The sequence below is a fragment of the Schistocerca nitens genome, chromosome 6 (genome assembly GCF_023898315.1).
Source record: "Schistocerca nitens isolate TAMUIC-IGC-003100 chromosome 6, iqSchNite1.1, whole genome shotgun sequence".
In the NCBI taxonomy this organism is placed as follows: domain Eukaryota; kingdom Metazoa; phylum Arthropoda; class Insecta; order Orthoptera; family Acrididae; genus Schistocerca; species Schistocerca nitens.
In genome coordinates this window covers 126,848,689-126,869,875 of record NC_064619.1, presented here as the reverse complement: position 1 = coordinate 126,869,875, position 21,187 = coordinate 126,848,689, and the positions used below count along the sequence as shown (strand labels likewise).

Genomic DNA, 21,187 nt, shown 5'->3' with positions numbered 1-21,187 from the left:
TTGAACTAACTTTCCTATGGCAACTCAAACACTGTCTTGTCACTTACGGAGGTTTAAAATCTAGTTACAAAATTCATCTAGACAATAACAGTAATATTCTATTAACTACATATCTCAAGAGTCTCTTAAAATTAGGTGTACCACTATTATATATGCATTCTATTACTATAGTAACGTAATGCACTTAAAATAACGTTAAAACTCAAAACTTGTATACCCGAAAAATTAGGCCTAAGATAGTGCATGAGCGACAGGGACTTAACGCGTTTTGAAAAGAAATAGAAGATAGTACTAAAAACCTTTAATTCCCCGAGCAGATACGGCACTACTAAATATATGTGTAACGAAAACTACCTAAATTATTCACTTAATACTTACTCAAACGTCTTAAATTTGTATGAAAACCTACATCTAAAGTACGCGGACACGGGCCCTTCAGATTTTTGTTGTTGTTGTTGAGAATTACGTTGAAACAAGTGAAACCTTCAGTAGATAAGATGAAATTAGTTCTAATTAACTTCCTTGTGGTGTAATAGTAACTTAATTGACAGGTATTACACAATCAACTACTTATCGTCGCGAGCTCAGTATTCAAGCGCGTGGTGCCTTTTCAGGCTTAATTAAGTAGGATAAGGTAAATGTAAGCCTATTCAACGGAGACAAACTTTTGTATTGAATAAGATCATGCAATATAAACAGTAAAACAATAAAGTTAAATACAGTTTTCAGAAAAAATAACTGTTTCGTTATTCGTACAAATCTAACGTAAGTACGTACGGCATGGTTGATGTGCTTCCCGATGATGAATCTGCAGCAATATAGTACACCTAAGTAGAAGAAACTGCTGTCATGTATTACTGATGATGGAAGGAATTTAAGATTGTGTAATGTCTTTCCACTGTTATATTTTCTCAGCAAAAAGACACGTATCTATTTTTTTCGTACATTTCGTTTTTGCGTTACCAGCAACTTGTCGTACCATTGACTTGCAACTTTGGAGTGTTTTTTTTCATTTGAATTTCTACCTAAATTTTTCGAAGTGCTAGAATGCATTATAATGTTTAGTACACTAAGGAATTAATTTATTGTATCGATTGTTTGATCAAAGACTTGATGGCGCGAAATTTTTCATATTGCTACTTTCTGTGATTCATAGTTACAAAAATATAGTACCTGTTGTATTTCAAGATTGGATACTTTCTGAATCACGTATTCCGAATTGGAGCATATGTTAGTAAAATATGTCGTAAATGTAAGGGTGTAACTTCGATTTTATGGGTTTCCAAAATATTTTAGTGATTCTTCAACTGCGTTCGTCGTTGGATTCTTGCGCAGTGGTACAATTTACATGTGGGTGATTGCCGGTTGTGGTGGAAACGGGAGACAATATTCGCGTTAAATTTTCATTAGAAATTGACAATATAGATCGTAATTGAATGAAAATGAATCCCGAAGTTACAATGGAACTAATTCAAGTGTTGGAGAAGACTGTTTCGCCAGGTATGTGTTGGAATAAGCAATTCGTCTTTAAAAGTGTGTAGTGATATTCGTTCAAATTCGTTGATGATGTCTCATGGCAATTCAGCCATGGGGCGAGGAAAGAGATATTTTACAATTCTTTTTTTAAAGTTGATGCCTGGTGACGAAAGTACCACCAAACTTTCTTCTGCGATGTAATGCATTGTATTTTCCTGTATAACTCATGAAGAAATCATTTTTTTTTTAATTTTCGTCAATGTCACCTAATGGACAATATTTGATTGCTTTTGACGTACTTTCTTTTTCTGTTTCTAGATAAAACTGAATTGGAACAGGCACAAAATTATCTGGAACAAGCTGCACAAACAAATTTGGTATGCAAACCATGACGTTTCTCCAGCAATCTTAGTATTTTCTTGTAGACTGGTATACTTCAAAAGTTTTTGAAACTGTTTGTAAACTGCTTTGTACACTAACTAACATTTTGGTGACTCTCATACTATTGTATGTGACCAGATTATGATAATCAATCCACTGCACAACATCTGTCAATATGGATGAGTTTGATAAGCGTAGATGAATCTGCTACACACTAGTTTTGGTTTACAGTAAGTCTACAGACAGATAACAAAACTTAGGTTTCCTAGTACATGTTTTCGTAGTTATTTCATGTCCACCACAAGATGAGAATAATTTCTTGAGCGGAACAGTGGTCAGATTTTAGTTCTGAAGTCTTATCTTCTATGCTTGTTCTAATGAACTCCCGTTATTGGAATCCATATTACTTTGGATAGATATTGTATTCATGGGTGTTATTAATACTCTTTGTGCAGTAGTAGCAATAGTAGTAGTAGTAGTAGTAGATCTCTGTGGAGTGCTTATGCTGTACAAATGATTGACTTCTTTATAGGCCCAGGTAATTATTTGATATGTAGAGTCATCATTTTTGTGAAGATCTGTTCATAAAGCTTGACGTCTTAATATATTCCTCCACACCAGCAGTGCTGGCTATTTTGTAATTTGTCACTCACAGTTACATGCTACACTACTTTTTATACTCCAGCATTCTCCCCCAGATAAGTGTCATAACATTTCTTAAATGTTGTGCTGTATGTTTGTTACTTATTGTAAACTGTTTGAATATAATTTTTAATCATCGGATGAAATGTGTTATAAATGAGACAATGTAGATTTTGAGGATGAGGAATAAGAGATTAATTTTCAACATTGCATTGACAGTGAGCTCATTAGAGATGGAGCACAATCTCGGATTAGGGAAGGATGGAGAATAAAAGTGGCCATGCCCTTTTCAAGGCACCATTCCAGCATTTCACTTCAGCGATTTAAGGCAATCTCAGAAAGTCTTGTTAGGATGGGCAGGCATGGGTTTGAACCATTGTCCTCCCGAATGTGAGTCCAGTGTCCGTGATTTAAGGAAATCGCGGAAAGTCTTGTCAGGATGGGCAGGCATGGGTTTGAACCATTGTCCTCCCGAATGTGAGTCCAGTGTCCGTGATTTAAGGAAATCGCGGAAAGTCTTGTCAGGATGGGCAGGCATGGGTTTGAACCATTGTCCTCCTGAATGTGAGTCTAGTGAGCAAACTACTGCGCTATGCTGATTGCTTAGTTTTTGAAATCAGGGTGTTAATGAACTTCGGTTTGGTTTCATTTTGCTTTAGGGCGCTAAAAACAACTGGGGTCATACGCGCCCAAGTCAAAAGTTTAGAACACAAAGACTATACGTCAGTCCCAGTTGACATAATGGAAGACAGCTAAAAACAGGCATGTGGTAAACGGGCCAAGAAAGAAGTCATTCAGAAGAGGAGTTAAAGGAGGACTGTAGGGAGTGCTTTATAGTAAAAGCTTACCATGTGCTATCCACACACTGTCTTGTATGTTAACTGCTGCTGCTTTTCCTGAGAGTGATGGTGGGTATTGTGAATGGTAGAGCGGCAGCCAACTGGGAACATGCAAGCTTATGAGACGAAGCAGTAGTGGTTTGGGTAAAACATGATTGCATGTGGCAAATGAAACTGCCTCTTTGCAATTTAAATTAAGATTGTGAGATACACTATGTATCATTGTCACTGGCAAGATTTTGTATTTAGGCTATGTGAAATTTAATATGTGCGCAGTAATTTAGTACAAAACTGTAGTTACATATATATGGTAATTCAAATGTGAGGAACTCTCGGGAAATGAAAGGCCATTGACACAATGCAAAAACTTCATGTTTAATAATATGGGAATTATATGGTTAAGAGCTTGTATTTGACTGTCTGTTACTTTCTCATAGGTGTCTCCAATTGGACAAGACAAATTGTCAGCATCTGCACTAGATTGTGCACAAATGCTGTGTGTGGACAGCTTTTCATAAAGTTTAGCTGGCTTCGCTATCAGCTGTTATAAAAAAAGTTGGTGCATACGGAAAAGAAACATTTTTGATGTGGGAACTGTTTAGGAAAATCCGTGCTGCCATGGTCATTATAATACATAAAAACACTAATATTTTAATAACAAACCTGAAATCAGTACTGTCCATCCAAAACTAGCCTTAATATTATACTTAATAAGAATGTAATAACATGTTTACTCCTCCCATACCATATGCCTGAAGATATATTTAAAGGGAAAGTTAATGAAAACAGACTACTGCATAAGAATGATTTTAATCAACATATCTCTGTTTTTGTTTAAAGGAGAAAAGTAATGCTACACAAAGCAATTGCACTGGAACAAATTCACTCTCATTTTGTAATTTCAACCATTTATATTCATTGGCCTACATAGAAGGAACATATTTAAGAAAAATAAATTTTATTTGGTTTAAAAAATATGTTTTAGCTTCTCATAAAACCAAATGGTAGAACAGAAGAGACCTTTACAGTGGCATCAGTTTCATTGTTTTAATATCAGTAATTTTGAAGTTGTTTACATTTTCTTTCATGTTATTCTCAGAATAGTGAGCAGTTACCATTTCTTGAAGTTAAACATCAGTCGAGTATTGAGTATGTGTGTTTACTCCATAGGTACTTCCATGAAGTAAACAAACATAATAAATTTTTCCACTCATTATGCTCTAATGTATGATTTAATATGTGCTGATCCTTAAGTATAATTCTAACAGTCACAGCTTAGTGTTAATTAGATAAAACTTAGGCAAATGAATTTTGGTTTTTTTTTTTTTTTTTTTTTTTTTTTTTTTTTTTTTTTTTTTTTTTTTTTGCGAGACACTTAAGTGATCGGTAATTATTAGCTTTCTAAGGTTTCACTGCTTTTTTGAATGTATGATAAGACAAAATTGTTAATTTATGTGGGTTGTGATTAAATTAGATACAGTATTCAGGATGTGGAACACGTCAGAACAATAAAATAATATATTAAATATTTACAAAGAAGACTGTTGCACTAAATAATTAAAAAGCTTTTCACAGTTACGTGTGTACATACTAAACTGCATAAGATAACTAACAGGCCAGTTTAGCCAAGGCTTGTCAGAACAGAAACAGTTCATGTGGAGTTTTTAGACAGTTCATGCTACTGAAGCTGTGTTGAACTCTGGTATTATGTAGCTTTGTGTGACATACTTGTTAACATGTGCATCTTTTGATTCTTCTAAGAAATTCATCTGTGGAGTACTGTACTAGGAGTAGGTCACAATTAATTTTTTAGGCTCCTATTAAAGTTCACTCTATTAGTATCACAAACTTTTTGTGATTGCAAGCAAACTGTTGAAAATGTGTATTCATGAGTATTGGACAGCTTTGTTTGAATAGCATATCACAAATTTTTAGTTATTATTCATAGCAAAAATTTAATGAAACAAGTAATAAAGGTTTTTTTACATCAACTTCACTAAGAGCTGGATAAATAATGTTTAGCAACTGTTGTTGTCCACTCTTATTTCACAAAGCCGCCCCCCCCCCCCCAACTCTTCATCATAGTGAAAACCATCTCCAGAGTTAGGCACACATTTGTAACACTTTGGATGAGGAAAGGTGCTTTGAAATGTATGAAGAGGTATTAGTTAATTAGCTTTAATAACCACTAGATCAATGAAATGCTAATATCATTAGTTCCGGTCACAGTTTCAAATGGAGACACTTTATATTGAGATGTTTGGAGTTTACATACAGCAAAGCATCACCACTTTGTTTTTGTTATCAAATGCCATGGCATCATTTCACACTGTATGGAATTCCTCCTGCTAAACAGTCAATAAAATCTCTAGGACCTTGCTGCATCATAATAACTGTAATGGGTATTACTACTGTCTAAGAAGACAAAAATGTAAGATTTTCAGTTAGTAATATAATTTTATGAGCTTGACAAGTATAGTTTCTTTGTAATTTAAAATAATCTGAAATATCTTACTATCGAAACCTGTGAAGACCATGATGATGTGTGAGAGGTGTCTGTGACTATACCATTTAAAAGAATCCTTTTTCAATGATGTATTCCATAAGGTGGTAAGGAGAATTTTTATATATTTGGGTCATCATATTTCAAAACACACAAGAGTGGTTTTTCTCGTGACTTTTGGCAGTGACAACATTAAGCAAGTAGTTCAGAATTGATGAATTGTATGCTGTGATGAATGGTAAGTTAATTTTGAATCTTAAGAAATATGTGAACCATTAATTGAAAATCGGTTTGTGAAATTTCTACAAAAAGTTTATCAACGGATTGTATTGTATGTTAACTGGGGGCTTTGAAATGATGGAGAGGCTCGGTCCCTGTTGCAGCCGCAGTTGTCCGCAACCCCATGATGACTACCGCAGCCCACTTCACCCCTCCGCCGCCCCACACCGAACAACTCTTTCAGGGTTATTGTGCGATTCGGCCCCCCGGTGGACCCGTCACCCACCCCTCAGAGAATGTCTCACACCAGACGAGTGTAACCCTTATGTTTGCGTGGTAGAGTAATGGTAGTGTATTCGTACGTGGAGAAATTATTTTTGCAGCAATCGGCTACATAGTGGAGCTGTGGCGGAATAAGGGGAACCAGCCTGCATTCGCTGAGGCAGATGGAAAACCACATAACAACCATCCACAGACTGGCCAGCTCACCAGACCTTGTCACAAGTCCACCAGGCGGATTTGTGCCGGGGACCAGGCGCTCCTTCCCAATCCGGGAAGTCGTGCGTTGGACCACAGGGCTAACTGGGCGGGCTTATCAACAGATTACTATATGCAACTAATGATTGATTTTTGTTATGGTCAAGTTTGGCACTGTAAATGTTAAAGTAAGGATCACCTTCAGGCCAAGTAGTTTGTATGAAGAGGAGCTGATTTTTAAGACAAAATACACATTATTTGAAAGAACATTAATTACGTGTCTTTTTGAAAATTTTCTCAGTATTGCTCAAAAGGATAAAAAAAAGACCTATGTGCCCGTAGTTAACAGGAGCTAACCACCCTTATAAAGTGCAATAGAGAAAAAGTGCTGTGCAATCTTTTTACTTCTTCTAGGGTGAGTTCCTGAAAACCTTATCAGATATACTGCATCATGGTGGCAATAGTCCGGTGGCGAGAATGGCAGCTGGACTGCAGCTCAAGAATACTCTTACATCCAAGGACACTGCTCTTAAGACACAGTACCAACAGAGGTGGCTTGGTTTTCCAGAGGAGACCAGAAGTTATATTAAGAAGAATGTGAGTGGTGTTGCCTTCTTGATTAGAGACAGGATGTTTGTAGTAGTATTGATATATTCGTTATTATTGAATTTGCTTTTCCAGATATTAGCTGCTTTAGGAACTGAAAATAACCGTCCAAGTTCAGCTGCTCAGTGTGTGGCCTACGTGGCAGTTGCAGAATTACCTGTTGGTCAGTGGCCAGAATTGATTGGCATTATGGTTAATAATGTTATCAGTGCAACGAGTACAGAAATGATGAAGGAAGCAACACTCGAAGCCATAGGTTACATATGCCAAGATATTGTAAGTATTCAGATTTTGTATTCTGAGAGTATCTGCTGTAAAATTCGTAGCTAATAAACCAGTTTACTTTCAGGAACATGAAGTGCTGGTTTCACAGTCTAATCACATACTTACTGCAATAATTCATGGAATGAGGCAAAATGAACCAAGTAACAGAGTCAGATTGGCTGCAACGACTGCTCTTCTTAACTCTTTGGAATTCACCCGAGCAAATTTTGACAAGGAGGTTTGTAAAAAAGACAGTATTTTATCTTCATTTGGTAATGATTGGATGGTATACCTGATAGGCATAGATATAAAGCTCAAGATTTCTTGCTATTGTGATTTATAAAATGTAATATTTTCTTGTGCACTCAAACCATCAATTCTTCCTTTTTTTTTTTTTTTTTTTTAGTCGGAGAGGAACTTCATCATGGAGGTTGTGTGTGAAGCCACCCAATCACAGGATACTCAAGTGAGAGTTGCAGCTCTTCAGTGTCTGGTGAAGATAATGTCACTTTATTACCAGTATATGGAGCCATACATGGGGCAGGCATTGTTTCCAGTAAGTGCATTCATTTGTCCGAAATTTAATGAATCCATGGCATTCCCAGAAAAATTGATTTCTTTCTGTTGTATAGTTGGGTTTTTGTTACCTATGTAAATCAGTTTTCCTATATTTAATTGGAATGTAGTAAGAAGCATAGAAGTTGTACTAGTGACGTCGATCAATTTCACTAAAGCTGTTCACTGCTAAGCATGTATAATAACAGCTGTCCTCAGAAAGGTTAGTATGTAGAAATTGCTTAAATTGTCTCTTGAAAGGTAGGGAACCATACACACTACATAGCAAGAGTGCTGTCAGACCCTTAATTTCGCACATAGGCTAACACCTATTTCCCGATCAGTGTTATATGTAGTTAGTGGGTACCTGAAAATGTGGCATGCATTTTTTTTTTTTTTTTTTGGAGAAACTAATATCTGTGTTTGATGAAATATGAAATTAACATCAGGTTTGTGGAAGTGATTATGCAGATAAATTTAATGCTGTTTTATGGTGACCCAATATTCTTGCGGTTGTATGAGATTTTGATTACTGCTGACATGGCTGAAGAAATAACCTTAATGGTTCGAGGAGAGTGTTGCTTTTGCAGAAGTTTTTTCTGAAACTTTTTAAAATGCTTTCAACAAAGTGACATAGTGCTCTGATTTGTTTGTTGGTTGCTTGGTTTACACGCAGTTCAACAATTACAAAATCTGCAGAACTCTGATTTCAAATCTGTAGCTTGAAAGGTGTTTGGCATATTGCAGTGTCGTGCCATCTGCATTTGTAGCCATGCAACCCATACTTGACAACACTACAGTTAGAACTGACAAGGTACTTGGAGTGGAAGGAGAACAAAACATAATTTTGTTCACTCATTACGGGAAGACTTGCGGTGGGGTTGCTGATGTGAGCAGCTGAATTGATAGAAATTGAAAGAAGTTTACCAGTTTTGAATTCAGAAGACAAGTGGTTTGTATCTGACAAGTGGTTTGTATCTGACAGACCATTCAACCACACAAACATCGATATCACAGCTTGCCTCAGTTCTTCAAAATTAGTATTTTCAGCTACACAATCTGTGTAATAACTTGTTTCACCTTGCTCTTAATCTCAAGATGCCTCATACTCTTCTGAATAACTGTGTAACATTTTCTGCATGCATTTGACCCTCTGACAATAGTTTTATGACTGCACCTCCACTGCAACTGGTCTGCAACATATTGGGATGATCTCGCATGTGAAAAATTTACTCTTGGGCGAAATACGAGGGTAATCCCAAAAGTAAGGTCTCCTATTTTTTAATAATTACATAGACCTGTTTATTTCTACAATGGTTTACATCAGTTTACAGCTTAAACATTTAGCTATTTTTCGACAGAATCACCATTTCTGTCGATATGTTTTTGTAGACACTGTGGCGGTTTTTGTATGCCCATGTCATACCAACTCGCTGTCATGCAGTTCAGAAAGTTATGAACCTCTTCTTTCACATTGTCGTTGGAGCTGAATCGCTTTCTGGCCAAATGTTCTTTTAACCTAGGGAACAGGTGATAGTCACTGGCTGCCAAGTCAGGGCTATAGGGTGGGTGGATGGGTGGGTGATTATGTTCCACTGAAACTCTTGCAGTAGAGCAACGGTTTGCTGAGCGATGTGCGGGCGAGCGTTGTCATGGAGAATGTGTACGCCCTTGCTCAACATTCCTCTTCTCCGGTTCTGAACTGCCCGTTTGAGTTTTTTCAGTCTCACAGTACCTGTCAGCGTTAATTAATTGTGGTCCTAGTGCTCAGCCTTCAACACTGTCTCCTCAGAAAGTGACGGTCTCCCGCTCCTTTGTTTGTTGTGAATTTTGGACTGACCAGCTGCAAACTCTCTACACCAATTACGAACATTTTTGACATTCATGCACGACTCGCCATACACTTCTGTCAATTGGCGATGAATTTCAATCGGTGCAGTGCCCTTTGTGTTCAAAAACCGAATAACTGTGCGCAATTCGCACTTGGCGGTAACATCCAACAGGAGCTCCATTCTCAACGGCTGCCAAGCCAAGACTGAGCGCCTCAGCGTGGCGCGCGCATGTTGAAACACAGCGTGTAAAGCACTCTTCATAACAGTGTGACCAACTGCCACACAAACAGAGTTCTGTACTTATATAAAAAAAAGGAGACCTTGCTTTTGGTATTACCCTTGTACTTCCTCCAATTTAAAATAAACTTTTACGATCCAGCTGCAAACCATTTTTCTTCTCTCATAACATTTTGTTGCAGTATTAGGTGGGAAATTTGAAATACCCAGACACTGAAAAAGAGTGTGACCTTACCAGTTACTCCCCTGTATAATTTATCAGAATTTTTGTACTTGAGAGAAGAAATTTGGTTATCACTGATATTTATATAATACGGGGTTTTATTTTTCCAGTATATTGGCAACTGAAAGTACTCTTTGAAATATTAAAAGTTTCATGAATTCTGGGTATGGAAGTAGAATCATTCCACGTAAAGTGAACCAGGGTCTGTGCTCAATTTCAGAATCAAATGAAATTTTATGAAAAGTTTCTCCAGTGTCTTGCTTGTATATGTACAGTTTCAGCTCAATATTCCTTTGGTTCCATTTCTACAGTCTCTTATAGAGACAAAGTTTGTACCTCCTACAAGCATGCCAAAGAGCTAACTTCCGATACCTTTTATGAAAGGTACTCTTAACTTAAGAGCCCTTGCTGTTGTGCACTTCAAAAACTCTTTGTGTGGAATAAGAAAATATTACTGATCAGGTTTTTAAATACATCAGGTGACAGCTGTGCTTTTTCAGAAATGCAGAAAATTCGCTGTGCGACTTGGAGACACCTTCTGTAACAAACCATAAATTATGATTTTTAGAGAATTGGTAATAGGACATACACCTATGCTTTTGTCCTGTACTTTTTGTAAAGTAGTCTCTGTCCTTCCTTTACTCTCCAAACTAACCTTCTGTACCAACTTTGATGAAAACATTTTGGGTGGTTTTGGGACCCTTATCTCAACTGTGTTTTCTTTAATCTTTTTATCTTGTTATATCCTGAAAGAGAATTCCTTCAGCTTCAGAAGCAGAAATTTTGTCCAGTGTCTGCTTATAGCTGACAAGAATCGCTGAAAGTTATTACTTTTCGTATTCATTGCATATGTTTGGATATGATAATGAGCAAACAAAGTAAAATCGGTGAAAACTGCTTTTATGTCAATAAGAACACTAAGTATATTCATGTACAAATAAACTTCCAGACTATAAGCTGCAATGAAAAAACACCTACCTACTGATGAAATTACCCCCAAAAGTTTTTGCGATTTCATCCTTGAATAAATTTCATACGGCGTTATGTAAGACATCAAAAACATTGAATATGTTGGCAAGACATTGCTTGAACATTGTTTAAATCTTACTGTGTCTGGAAAGAGTATCTTTTAAGCTTCAGAAGCTGTATAGTTAAATTTTATACCACTGCCTGCTTATGGATGAAATGATCCAAAAAGGTTTTGTAAATTCATTATTGGCTTTATTCCCCCAACAAACATTATTTGAGACATTATTGAAAACATCGTTAAAACTTGATAAACCATTTCTTGAAGGGATATGTATATTTATGTAACTGTCAGTTCCTATCTTATGATTAGCTTGCATTTAAAAAACTTTATGGCTGAACCAATCTGTTTTTTGTGGGGTTTAGGATATAAATCAAGAACTGCCAGATGCTATCTTTTCTTGCAGTCAAGATAAGACTGATTTCACAATCCTTCGCCATTTTATTGTGGTAAGGTAGCTTAAGCCACTGAAAGAAACGCCATATTTGGACAGTGATCTTTTAAAACTTAGATCTGGACTTGACTTTACTGAAGACACCCATACTCGTTCATACCATTACGCCCTGTGGATGATGAAATTTCAGTTTCTCCAAAATACCTTCTGTAATCCGTTTGGGAAAACAAGAGGGATTTACATCCAGTTTTCATTTCTCATGTTGAAAAACTGAAACTGTTGACCAATAAAGTTCTCAAGCTTAGCCAGATGCTTTGTCCCAGATGTAGACAAGAATTTGCTCATAAGAAATTCAAGGCTCAGGATGAACAGGAGTCACTGTTTAATGATTAGATGGATGCACTTGTCACTTGTTGCACAATGAAGACTTCCTTAGCAACTTGTGGGAGTGTCACCTTCAGAGCTCTTAACAAATTAGCAGTAAGGATTCTATGGGTTACATATGGCAGAAAGTTAAACCACAAGATTCCATCATGAAGACTTTACAAGCAGGTGCTTGTGAGTTCTACTAATGTGGGAAACACATAGTGAAGCAGTGCCAGAAGTGTAAGGATATTAAAGTGTATTATTCATATCACTCCAACGAAGTTCAAATTTTGACTTTGGTTTTTAGCAGCTGGAATATAAAAAGAGCAGCAAAAGAACTTTGTGTTTCTGTGAGACTGGTGAAGCAGGCAAGGAAACTAAAGATGGAGTCTGGCATTTTGGCAGTACCTGCAAAACAGAAGGGAAAAAGACTCAATGATAAGATCACACATAAAGTAATTAGGTTCTTCAAGGTGAAGTTTCATGGCTGTAATGAGACACAAAAATGGCAGTAAGAGTGGATGGGTGAAAAAGTCCGTAAGCAGAAATGCCTCCTGCATCGTAACTTAAAAGAAATACTCATAGCTTATTATAAGGGATATGACAGTGATTTGAGGTTCCCAGAATTTTGGGAAATGGGGCCACAGTGGTGATTTACAATTGGTGCTTTTGGTACACAGTTCGTGTATGTGTAATACATCAAAATGTCAAACTAAAGTTGGCAGAGACACCTATTACGGACGAAAATTGGTGAACACAAGGAACTACAAACAAAATGGAGACATGTGTGGAATGAAGAATGCATGCTACAATGTTGAGGACAGTGTGCTGGAAACCTGAGCTGGAGGCTCATTTGGGTAATGTTTTTCAGAGAATATTTTCCAGACTAAATGATAGAATACAAACAGTGAGTACATACTGATAGGGTACACTTAGAGAAGTGATTTTACCCAAAATTGCTAGGAATGTCAGCGACCTTACTCGTGATAATTACTTATGAACAAAGTCACAGTTGCAAAATATAATTTATTTAAATGACCAGTTTTGACACATACGGTAGGCCATCTTCAGATTGATTGCGCTGTAAATATTATAAAAGTGCACGGTAATTAGGGAAGCCAGTCTTGCATAAAATTTACGAAGATTGAACTAAAAAGGCATGATGTTTTACGCATTTGCTGAGCAGCTGTGTGTTGTCAAGATAACTGGCTAGTGGCTGTACTGCCATATGATAAATAGTGCTTTATAGCGCACCAATTTGCTGCATTATGTCAGCTGCAGCCAGTGGGCTCTTACTGTAACTAAAAATATTTATGATGTGCAAATGAACTAACAATTCAGTCAAATGTACATCATTATACAAGTACTGCTGTTTCAATAGTGCAGGTCATTAATAAAAATGCAAGTTTACATACAAGTGCATCAATATGAAAGGTTGAGTGAACGTTGAACATCAGATGGTGATGCTTGTTGATACTTCAAGATGACGCCATTTCCATGGAAATGGTGATGTTGGCTGTTGCTTGTCGAAGGCCATACAGTGTTGCCTAGGCAACAATGTTGTACAGCATGGTCTTTGACATTATCTCCACAGGAACAGCTTAGCCTGCATATATATCTTTCGATGCCAGTAGGCACTATACAATGTTGCCTAGGCAACAGTGTGCTACAGCCCCCCCAGGGGATCCACAACTCTTTTGTGGATACGTGCGTAGCGAACATGGGACCCCGAGCTGATGTGGCCTTCCTTCCTTTCCGGGCTGCATACCTTCCCTTTCCGCATCCTTCCCCATCCCCCATCTTCGCCCCCCCCTCCCCCCCCCGCCTCTCACCTCTGGCTCTTTCCTTCCCTTTCTCCCCCTCTGGGGGTATGGTTTGTGCCTACGTCCGGAGACGGACGCTTGTAAATGTACCACATTCTTCGCCTTCCTTGCTTGTAAGTCTTCATCCTTCCTTTGTCCTTCTCTTTTCCTTACCTCTTCTCTCTACCCTTTTCTCCGCTGTGGCGTTTGAGACCTCTCTTCTTTCCTTTCCCTTTCTTCCTCCCTGTGCGTGTCTGAAGGCCGACCCACGCACTTCCATGCGTAGCCGGTGACGGGGTAACGCGTAATTCCCCGCCCCGGGTAGACAGGTAGGACACGTACGTACCCCCTGGTAACGGCCAGGCCCAGGGAGGGGTGATTACCCGAGCTGATACCTTCCGCAAGTGCCGATTGGTCCCTCCGTCCGTTTGTCGGGAAGTGTGACCTGAGGTGTGAACAATCACCTAAGGCGGGAGTGCCCTCAGAGAGGGCCCCCACAAGGGAGGAGCGCGCCATTGGAGACGCCGGTAATCATGGGGGATTCTTCCGCAATGGTTTCCTCACCTTCCACTATGTCTGCTCACAAATGTAAGTTCACTGAGTCTCAGCCACAGTCAGTTCTTCCATCGTTGCCACAGTTCCTTGTTTCTCGGTCTGACGAAGGTCACGACTTCTCCACGGTCAACCCTTTCATTATTCAGAAAGGTGTCGACGCAATTGCAGGTCCAGTAAAGTCTTGTTCCCGATTACGGAATGGCACCCTGTTGTTAGAAACAGTCAGTGCCCTCCAGGCCCAAAAATTGCTGCGTACCTCACTACTACACACTTTCCCTGTCCGGGTGGAACCGCACCGTACCTTAAATTCCTCGCGTGGAGTCGTTCATACACGCTCCCTCGATGGACTGCCTGACGAAGAAATTCAGCACTACCTGTCTGACCAGGGTGTAACAGCTGTTCATAGGGTTATGAAAAGGGTTGACACGAACATCATTCCAACCCGCACTGTCTTCTTGACATTTGACAAAGTTCAACTCCCATCGAAAATCAAAGCAGGCTATGAGATAATTTCCGTTCGCCCTTACGTCCCAAACCCTACGCGTTGCTATCGGTGTCAGCGGTTCAATCACACCAGCCAGTCCTGTTCCAATCCGGCCAAATGTGTTACGTGTGGCAGGGATGCCCATGAGGGTGCTTGTCCACCTCCATCCCCTCGCTGCATCAACTGTATGGGTGACCACGCTGCTTCCTCTCGAGATTGTCCCGTTTTTAAGGACGAAAAGCTCATCCAGGAAATTAGAGTAAAGGAAAAGGTGTCGACCTTTGCTGCTCGAAAATTATTCGCCAGTCGACAGCCCACCGTGCCTCAGAAAGGAAAATACAGCACTGTACTTGCTTCTCCTCGGCCAACAAAGGAGGCGGCCACGCAGACTTGCGACCTCACCTTTAGTGCCACGGTCGTCAGATCGGCCAGCGCAAAGATCGCACGTTCAACCTCACCACTTTCGCCTGCCCACTCTCTGGCTCACCCTTCGTCGAGTTCTGCTAAATCTCGAGCCCAAAAGTCAGACACCAAGACTTCGAAAAAAGAGCATACTCGTGAAGAGTTTTTACGTACGGCAACTTCCCAACCATCGGTTCCTCCTTCCTCTAAACATCATACTTCCAAGAAGGCTACAAAGAAACCCAGTTCCTCTCCTTCTCCGCCAAGGCGTGTCCCATCTACAGCACCACCTGGCGGAAATCGCCCTCGGCCGTCTTCTTTGTCGCCGAGGCGCACTGCTGGCGGCCGATCAACCGGCCGGTCGCTGGTGGCAGGAGCTGCTCCTGACCAACCTATGGATCAGGATCTTCTGCCTTCGGCTGAATGCCATTCCATGCTGTCGGTCGGCAAGCTCAGAGCAGTCATTGAGTTGACAGCGACCTTGGTCACGTTCCTCCATTTTCTGTTCACCCTATGTCCATTATCCACTGGAATATCCGCGGTATTCGAGCCAATCGGGATGAATTGTCGATCCTCTTACTATCCTACTCGCCGGTCATCTTGTGTCTTCAGGAAACAAAGCTGCGTCCCCATGACCGCTTTGTTCGCCCTCATTTTCAGTCCGTCCGATATGATCTCCCCTCTGTTGAAGGCACTCCAGCACATGGAGGACTCATGATTCTTCTCCATGAAACTCTCCATTATCACCCAATTCATTTAAACACTTCCTTCCAAGCTGTCGCCGTCCGTCTTTCCTTTTCCGGATACACGTTCTCTCTTTGTACTGTATACATTCCATCGTCCACACCAATGGCACGAGCTGATCTCCTTCATCTTCTTGGTCAGCTTCCACCCCCATATTTGCTGGTTGGGGACTTCAATGCCCACCACCCACTTTGGGGATCTCCACATCCTTGTCCACGTGGCTCACTATTGCTAGACGTCTTCCACCAAGCAGATCTAGTTTGCCTCAACACTGGGGTCCCTACATTTTTGTCTGCCTCCATGACAATTTATCTCATTTGGACCTTGCGGTCGGTACTGTTCCGCTAGCTCGGCACTTCGAATGGTTCGCCCTTGATGATACACACTCGAATGACCACTTTCCATGTGTCCGTAGACTGCAGCCTCAACTGCCCTACATGCGCCCGCGACGCTGGAAGTTTGCCCAAGCCGATTGGACACTTTTTTCGTCTCTAGCGACATTCGATGACCGTCACTTTCCCAGCGTCGACGATGAGGTCACACATATTACCGACGTTATTCTTACAGCTGCGGAACATTCAATACCACGCACCTCCGAATTGCCCCGGCGCCCCCCAGTTCCTTGGTGGAACGAGGCATGCCGTGATGCACTACGTGAGCGGCGACGTGCTCTCCTCGTTTTCTGCCACCATCCTACTTTGGCCAACTGTATCCGCTATAAGCAGCTGCGAGCGCGATGCCGTCGTGTCGTCTGCGATAGCAAGAAGGCAAGCTGGAAATTCTTTATTAGCTCATTTAACACCTTCACTCCCTCCTCGGAAGTTTGGAGTCGGCTTCGACGGTTCTCAGGCGCGCCTAGTTTCTCCCCGGTCTCTGGGCTCACTGTCGCGCATGACACATTAGTGGACCCCGTCGCAATTTCTAACTCGTTGGGTCAGCACTTTGCTGAGATTTCGAGCTCTTCAAATTACCCGCCAGCGTTTCTCCCGAAGAAACGTGCAGCGGAAGTGCGACCTCTTGCTTTCTCCTCTCAAAATCGCGAAAGCTACAATACTGTTTTCTCCTTGCGGGAACTCCAACATGCACTCTCTTCTTCTCGCTCCTCCGCCCCAGGACCGGATGGTATCCACGTCCAAATGTTGCTGCATTTATCAACCCATAGTCTGCGTTACCTCCTTCACCTTTATAATCGAATTTGGACCGACAGTACTTTTCCCAGACGATGGCGGGAAGCTATCGTCGTTCCTGTTCCGAAACCTGGAAAGGACAAACATCTCCCGCCTAGCTATCGCCCCATTTCTCTCACGAGTAGTGTCTGTAAGGTTTTGGAGCGTATGGTGAATTACCGTTTAGCGTGGTGGCTGGAATCCCGCAGTCTTTTAACACCTGCCCAATGCGGATTCCGAAAGCATCGTTCTGCAGTTGACCATCTTGTTGCTCTCTCCACTTATATCATGAACAATTTTCTCCGGAAACGCCAAACAGTAGCAATATTTTTTGATCTGGAGAGAGTATACGATACCTGTTGGAGGACAGGCATCCTCCACACACTGTTCTCTTGGGGCTTTCGAGGTCGGCTGCCCCTTTTTCTTCGCGAATTTATGGCAGAGCGCACATTTAGGGTGCGGGTGAACACTACTCTCTCACGTACTTTCTCCCAAGGAAACGGGGTACCCCAGGGCTCCGTGCTGAGTGTTGTACTGTTTGCCATTGCCATCAATCCAATTATGGATTGTCTCCTTCCTGATGTCTCGGGCTCCCTCTTTGTGGACGATTTTGCGATCTACTACAGCTCTCAACGGACCAGCCTTCTTGAACGACGTCTTCAAGGATGTCTCGATCGCCTCCACTCTTGGAGCATCGAAACCGGCTTCAGTTTTTCTCCCAGTAAGACCGTTTGTGTTAATTTTTGGCGACGTAAGGAGTTTCTTCCGCCCTCCTTACATCTAGGTCCTGTCAACCTTCCGTTTTCCAACGTCGCTAAATTCTTGGGTCTTATGTTTGACAGAAAACTGTGCTGGTCCTCCCACATTTCCTATCTTTCGGCTCGCTGTCTGCGATCCCTTAACACCCTCCGTGTCCTGAATGGTACCTCCTGGGGAGTGGACAGAGTGGTCCTTCTCCGCCTATATTGCGCCTTAGTGCGCTCGAAATTGGACTATGGAAGCATAGTCTACTCCTCTGCTCGGCCGTCTATTCTTCGGCGTCTCGACTCTATCCACCACCGTGGATTATGTTTAGTGTCTGGAGCTTTTTACACCAGCCCTGTGGAAAGCCTTTATGCTGAGACTGCTGAACCTCCGCTGTCCAATCGGCGAGCAGTCCTTCTGAGTCGTTATGCTAGCCATCTGTCTTCCATGCCTGCTAATCCAGCCCATGACCTTTTTTTTGACGCCTCCTTTGCTGTAGGGTATGCAGGCCGCCCCTCCTCCCTACTACCACCGTGAGTCCGCTTCTGTCAACTACTCCATTCTCTTTCCTTCCACTTTCCTAAACCCTTCTTGACAACTTGGGGTACAGCACCGCCTTGGCTCCGTCCCCGGATCTGCCTGCTCCGTGACCTTTGTCGATTTCCCAAGGATGGTACCCCTTCACTTGTTTATCGTCGGGCATTTGCTGCTCTATGTGCACAAATGACGGACGCCACATTTATTTACACCGACGGCTCGAAAACATCGTTAGGTGTAGGGAGTGCCTATATTGTTGGCGACACCCCAAATCACTTTCGGCTTCCCGACCAGTGTTCGGTTTATACTGCGGAGCTTTACGCTGTTCTCCAGGCTGTCCACTACATCCGCCGCCATCAGCGGATACAGTACGTTATCTGCTCAGATTCTCTCAGCTCTCTCCTCAGTCTCCACGCTCTTTATCCTGTGCACCCTCTGGTCCACCGGATTCAGGACTGTCTGCGCTTGCTCCACCTGGGGGGCGTCTCGGTGGCGTTCCTCTGGCTCCCGGGACACGTTGGTATCTGTGGAAATGAGGCGGCCGATATTGCAGCCAAGGCTGCAGTCTCACTTCCTCGGCCAGCTATTCAATCGCTTCCCTTCGCCAATGTACGGAACGTTTTATGTCGTCGTGTTGTTCATTTATGGGACACGCATTGGTCGACACTTACCCATAATAAATTGCGGGACGTGAAAGCTCTTCCTTGTGCTTGGACCTCTTCCTCCCGAATGCGTCGTCGGGAGGAGGTAATTTTAACTAGACTCCGGATAGGGCACTGTCTTTTTAGCCATCGACATCTTTTAAGCGGCGATCCTCCCCCACTATGTCCCCACTGCTCTCAGCTGTGGACGGTAAGACACCTTTTAATTGAGTGCCCCTATTTTAATCCGTTACGCTCCCGTCTACAGCTATCGCCTGATATATCGTCGATTTTAGCAGATGACGCGCGCTCCGCCGACCGCGTTCTCAAGTTTATTAGTGCCAGTGAAATGACGTCAGTCATTTGAAGCTTTTTTTGGGGACAACCAACCCCTTTCTGTAGTGGATTTTAAGCCTTCCTTCTGTTTTTAGTTTCTCCAATTTTATGACTTTCGTTCTCATTGTTGCTGGTTTTAAATTTCAGTTTTTTACGGTTTCCTAAGTCACGGACCGGGCGCTAATGACCATAGAAGTTTTGCGCCCAAAAAAAAAAAAAAAGTGTGCTACAACATGGTCTTTGACAAGTAATGGTCAGCACATCACCATTTCCATGGAAATGGTGTCACCTTGAAGTACGACATACATATATCAGATAAATTCTAGTGTCAGATTCCAGTCGTCGGCTTTGAGCAATGACCTCATACCTAAGGCAAAGATGCTACGTATAATCAATCTATGAAAGGTACGGGTCATATTCATAAACAAACAAATGTAGCATACCATAAATTACAAGCACATTCGTGCAGTTATTTACTTAGTCATGAATTACATTGAAACGAACTGAAGATAACGAAAACCATTAAGAATAAGAATTAAAAACAAATTTTCATTTCTGGTAAGAAGTATTCTCATAATTTATGCAACTAGAAAAGCAGATAGAGCCTTTAAATTGCATTACAGTTAAGCACATGGTGAAGTCATACTGTTATAAAATAGTGTTAATTTTATATTGATTATTGAATCTAATGGGAGAAGTGCAGGAAAGGTGGGGTTTTAAGTGGGGAGGAACTAGAATGTATTAGAGTAACAGGAAAATTAAAGGAATCGCAACAAATACGAAAGAGTAGCATAAAATGTGGAGAAGCACACACACAAAAAAAAATTTGAATCGATAACTAGAATTAACCTCTGTAGGTAAATTCCAGTTACAGATTCCAACTGCTTCATGATTCATTTGTAAATTATTTTTGCAGTTATATGCACTGAAATGTAATACCATTTCTACATTTGTAATTGCTCTCTAAAACTACTGCTATATAGGTCAATTGTAGTTACCGATTCCAATATTAGTAACTTTTTTTTCCCAGAGGGCAATTACAACTGCAGAACTCATATTAGTCTACATTTTAATGCACACACCTGCTGAAAAAAAAAGATCTAATTAATGACTCATACACTGGCTGGAATCAATAATTAGAATTGGCCTGTGTAGGAGGTTAGTTCTCGTTACCGATTCCAGCTTTTCAATGGTTCGTAATTTTGGACATTTTTTACAGTAAGTCTGTGGACTACGTTTTTGTAGGATTTCTAGATTTCTTATTGATCTCAGAACTACAATGAAAACTAATGAATATTGTAGGTACAGCTTCCAAATTTTTCTCATTTTCGTAGTAATGAAAATAGTAATACCGTATGCAGAATTCCTGTAACACTTTAGTGTACACACCTGAAAACGATCTAAATAACAAACCGTGGAATAGTTTTAATCGGTAACTAGAATTAACCTGTATAGGCCAGTTCCAATTACTGATTTCAGTATTTGTTAGGCCCTACTTTTTGTCAAATTTCGTTACTTCTGTAGATTTAACAATTAATATTAAAAGTTAACACTGATGATTCATAATATTATGACTTCACTATGCGCTATACTGCACTGGATTTAAAGCTTCTCTGTGCTTTTCGTGCTCGCATAAATTAAGTTTTTTTCAGACATTTATACTCCTCTTTGGTATTCTTATTTATTTTTGTTACCTTTAATTCTTGTCAGTATAATTTGTGGCTAAGTAATTAAT

At 40.8% G+C, this 21,187-nt stretch overlaps 1 protein-coding gene across 2 annotated transcripts in view; it reads left to right on the top strand.

The window, feature by feature from the left end:
- The first annotated feature begins 1,320 nt into the window (after nt 1-1,320).
- LOC126263711 (importin subunit beta-1) overlaps nt 1,321-21,187 on the top strand; it is a 60,476-nt gene continuing 40,609 nt past the window's right edge. The window contains exons 1-6 of one of the 2 annotated variants that reach the window (XM_049960852.1): nt 1,321-1,500; nt 1,795-1,853; nt 6,952-7,134; nt 7,219-7,419; nt 7,493-7,645; nt 7,814-7,963. In XM_049960852.1, the coding sequence (XP_049816809.1) occupies nt 1,437-1,500; nt 1,795-1,853; nt 6,952-7,134; nt 7,219-7,419; nt 7,493-7,645; nt 7,814-7,963 (810 nt within the window). In that variant the 5' untranslated portion in view covers nt 1,321-1,436. The remainder of the gene's footprint in view (nt 1,501-1,794; nt 1,854-6,951; nt 7,135-7,218; nt 7,420-7,492; nt 7,646-7,813; nt 7,964-21,187) is intronic. The other variant, XM_049960853.1, reaches the window with a different exon arrangement.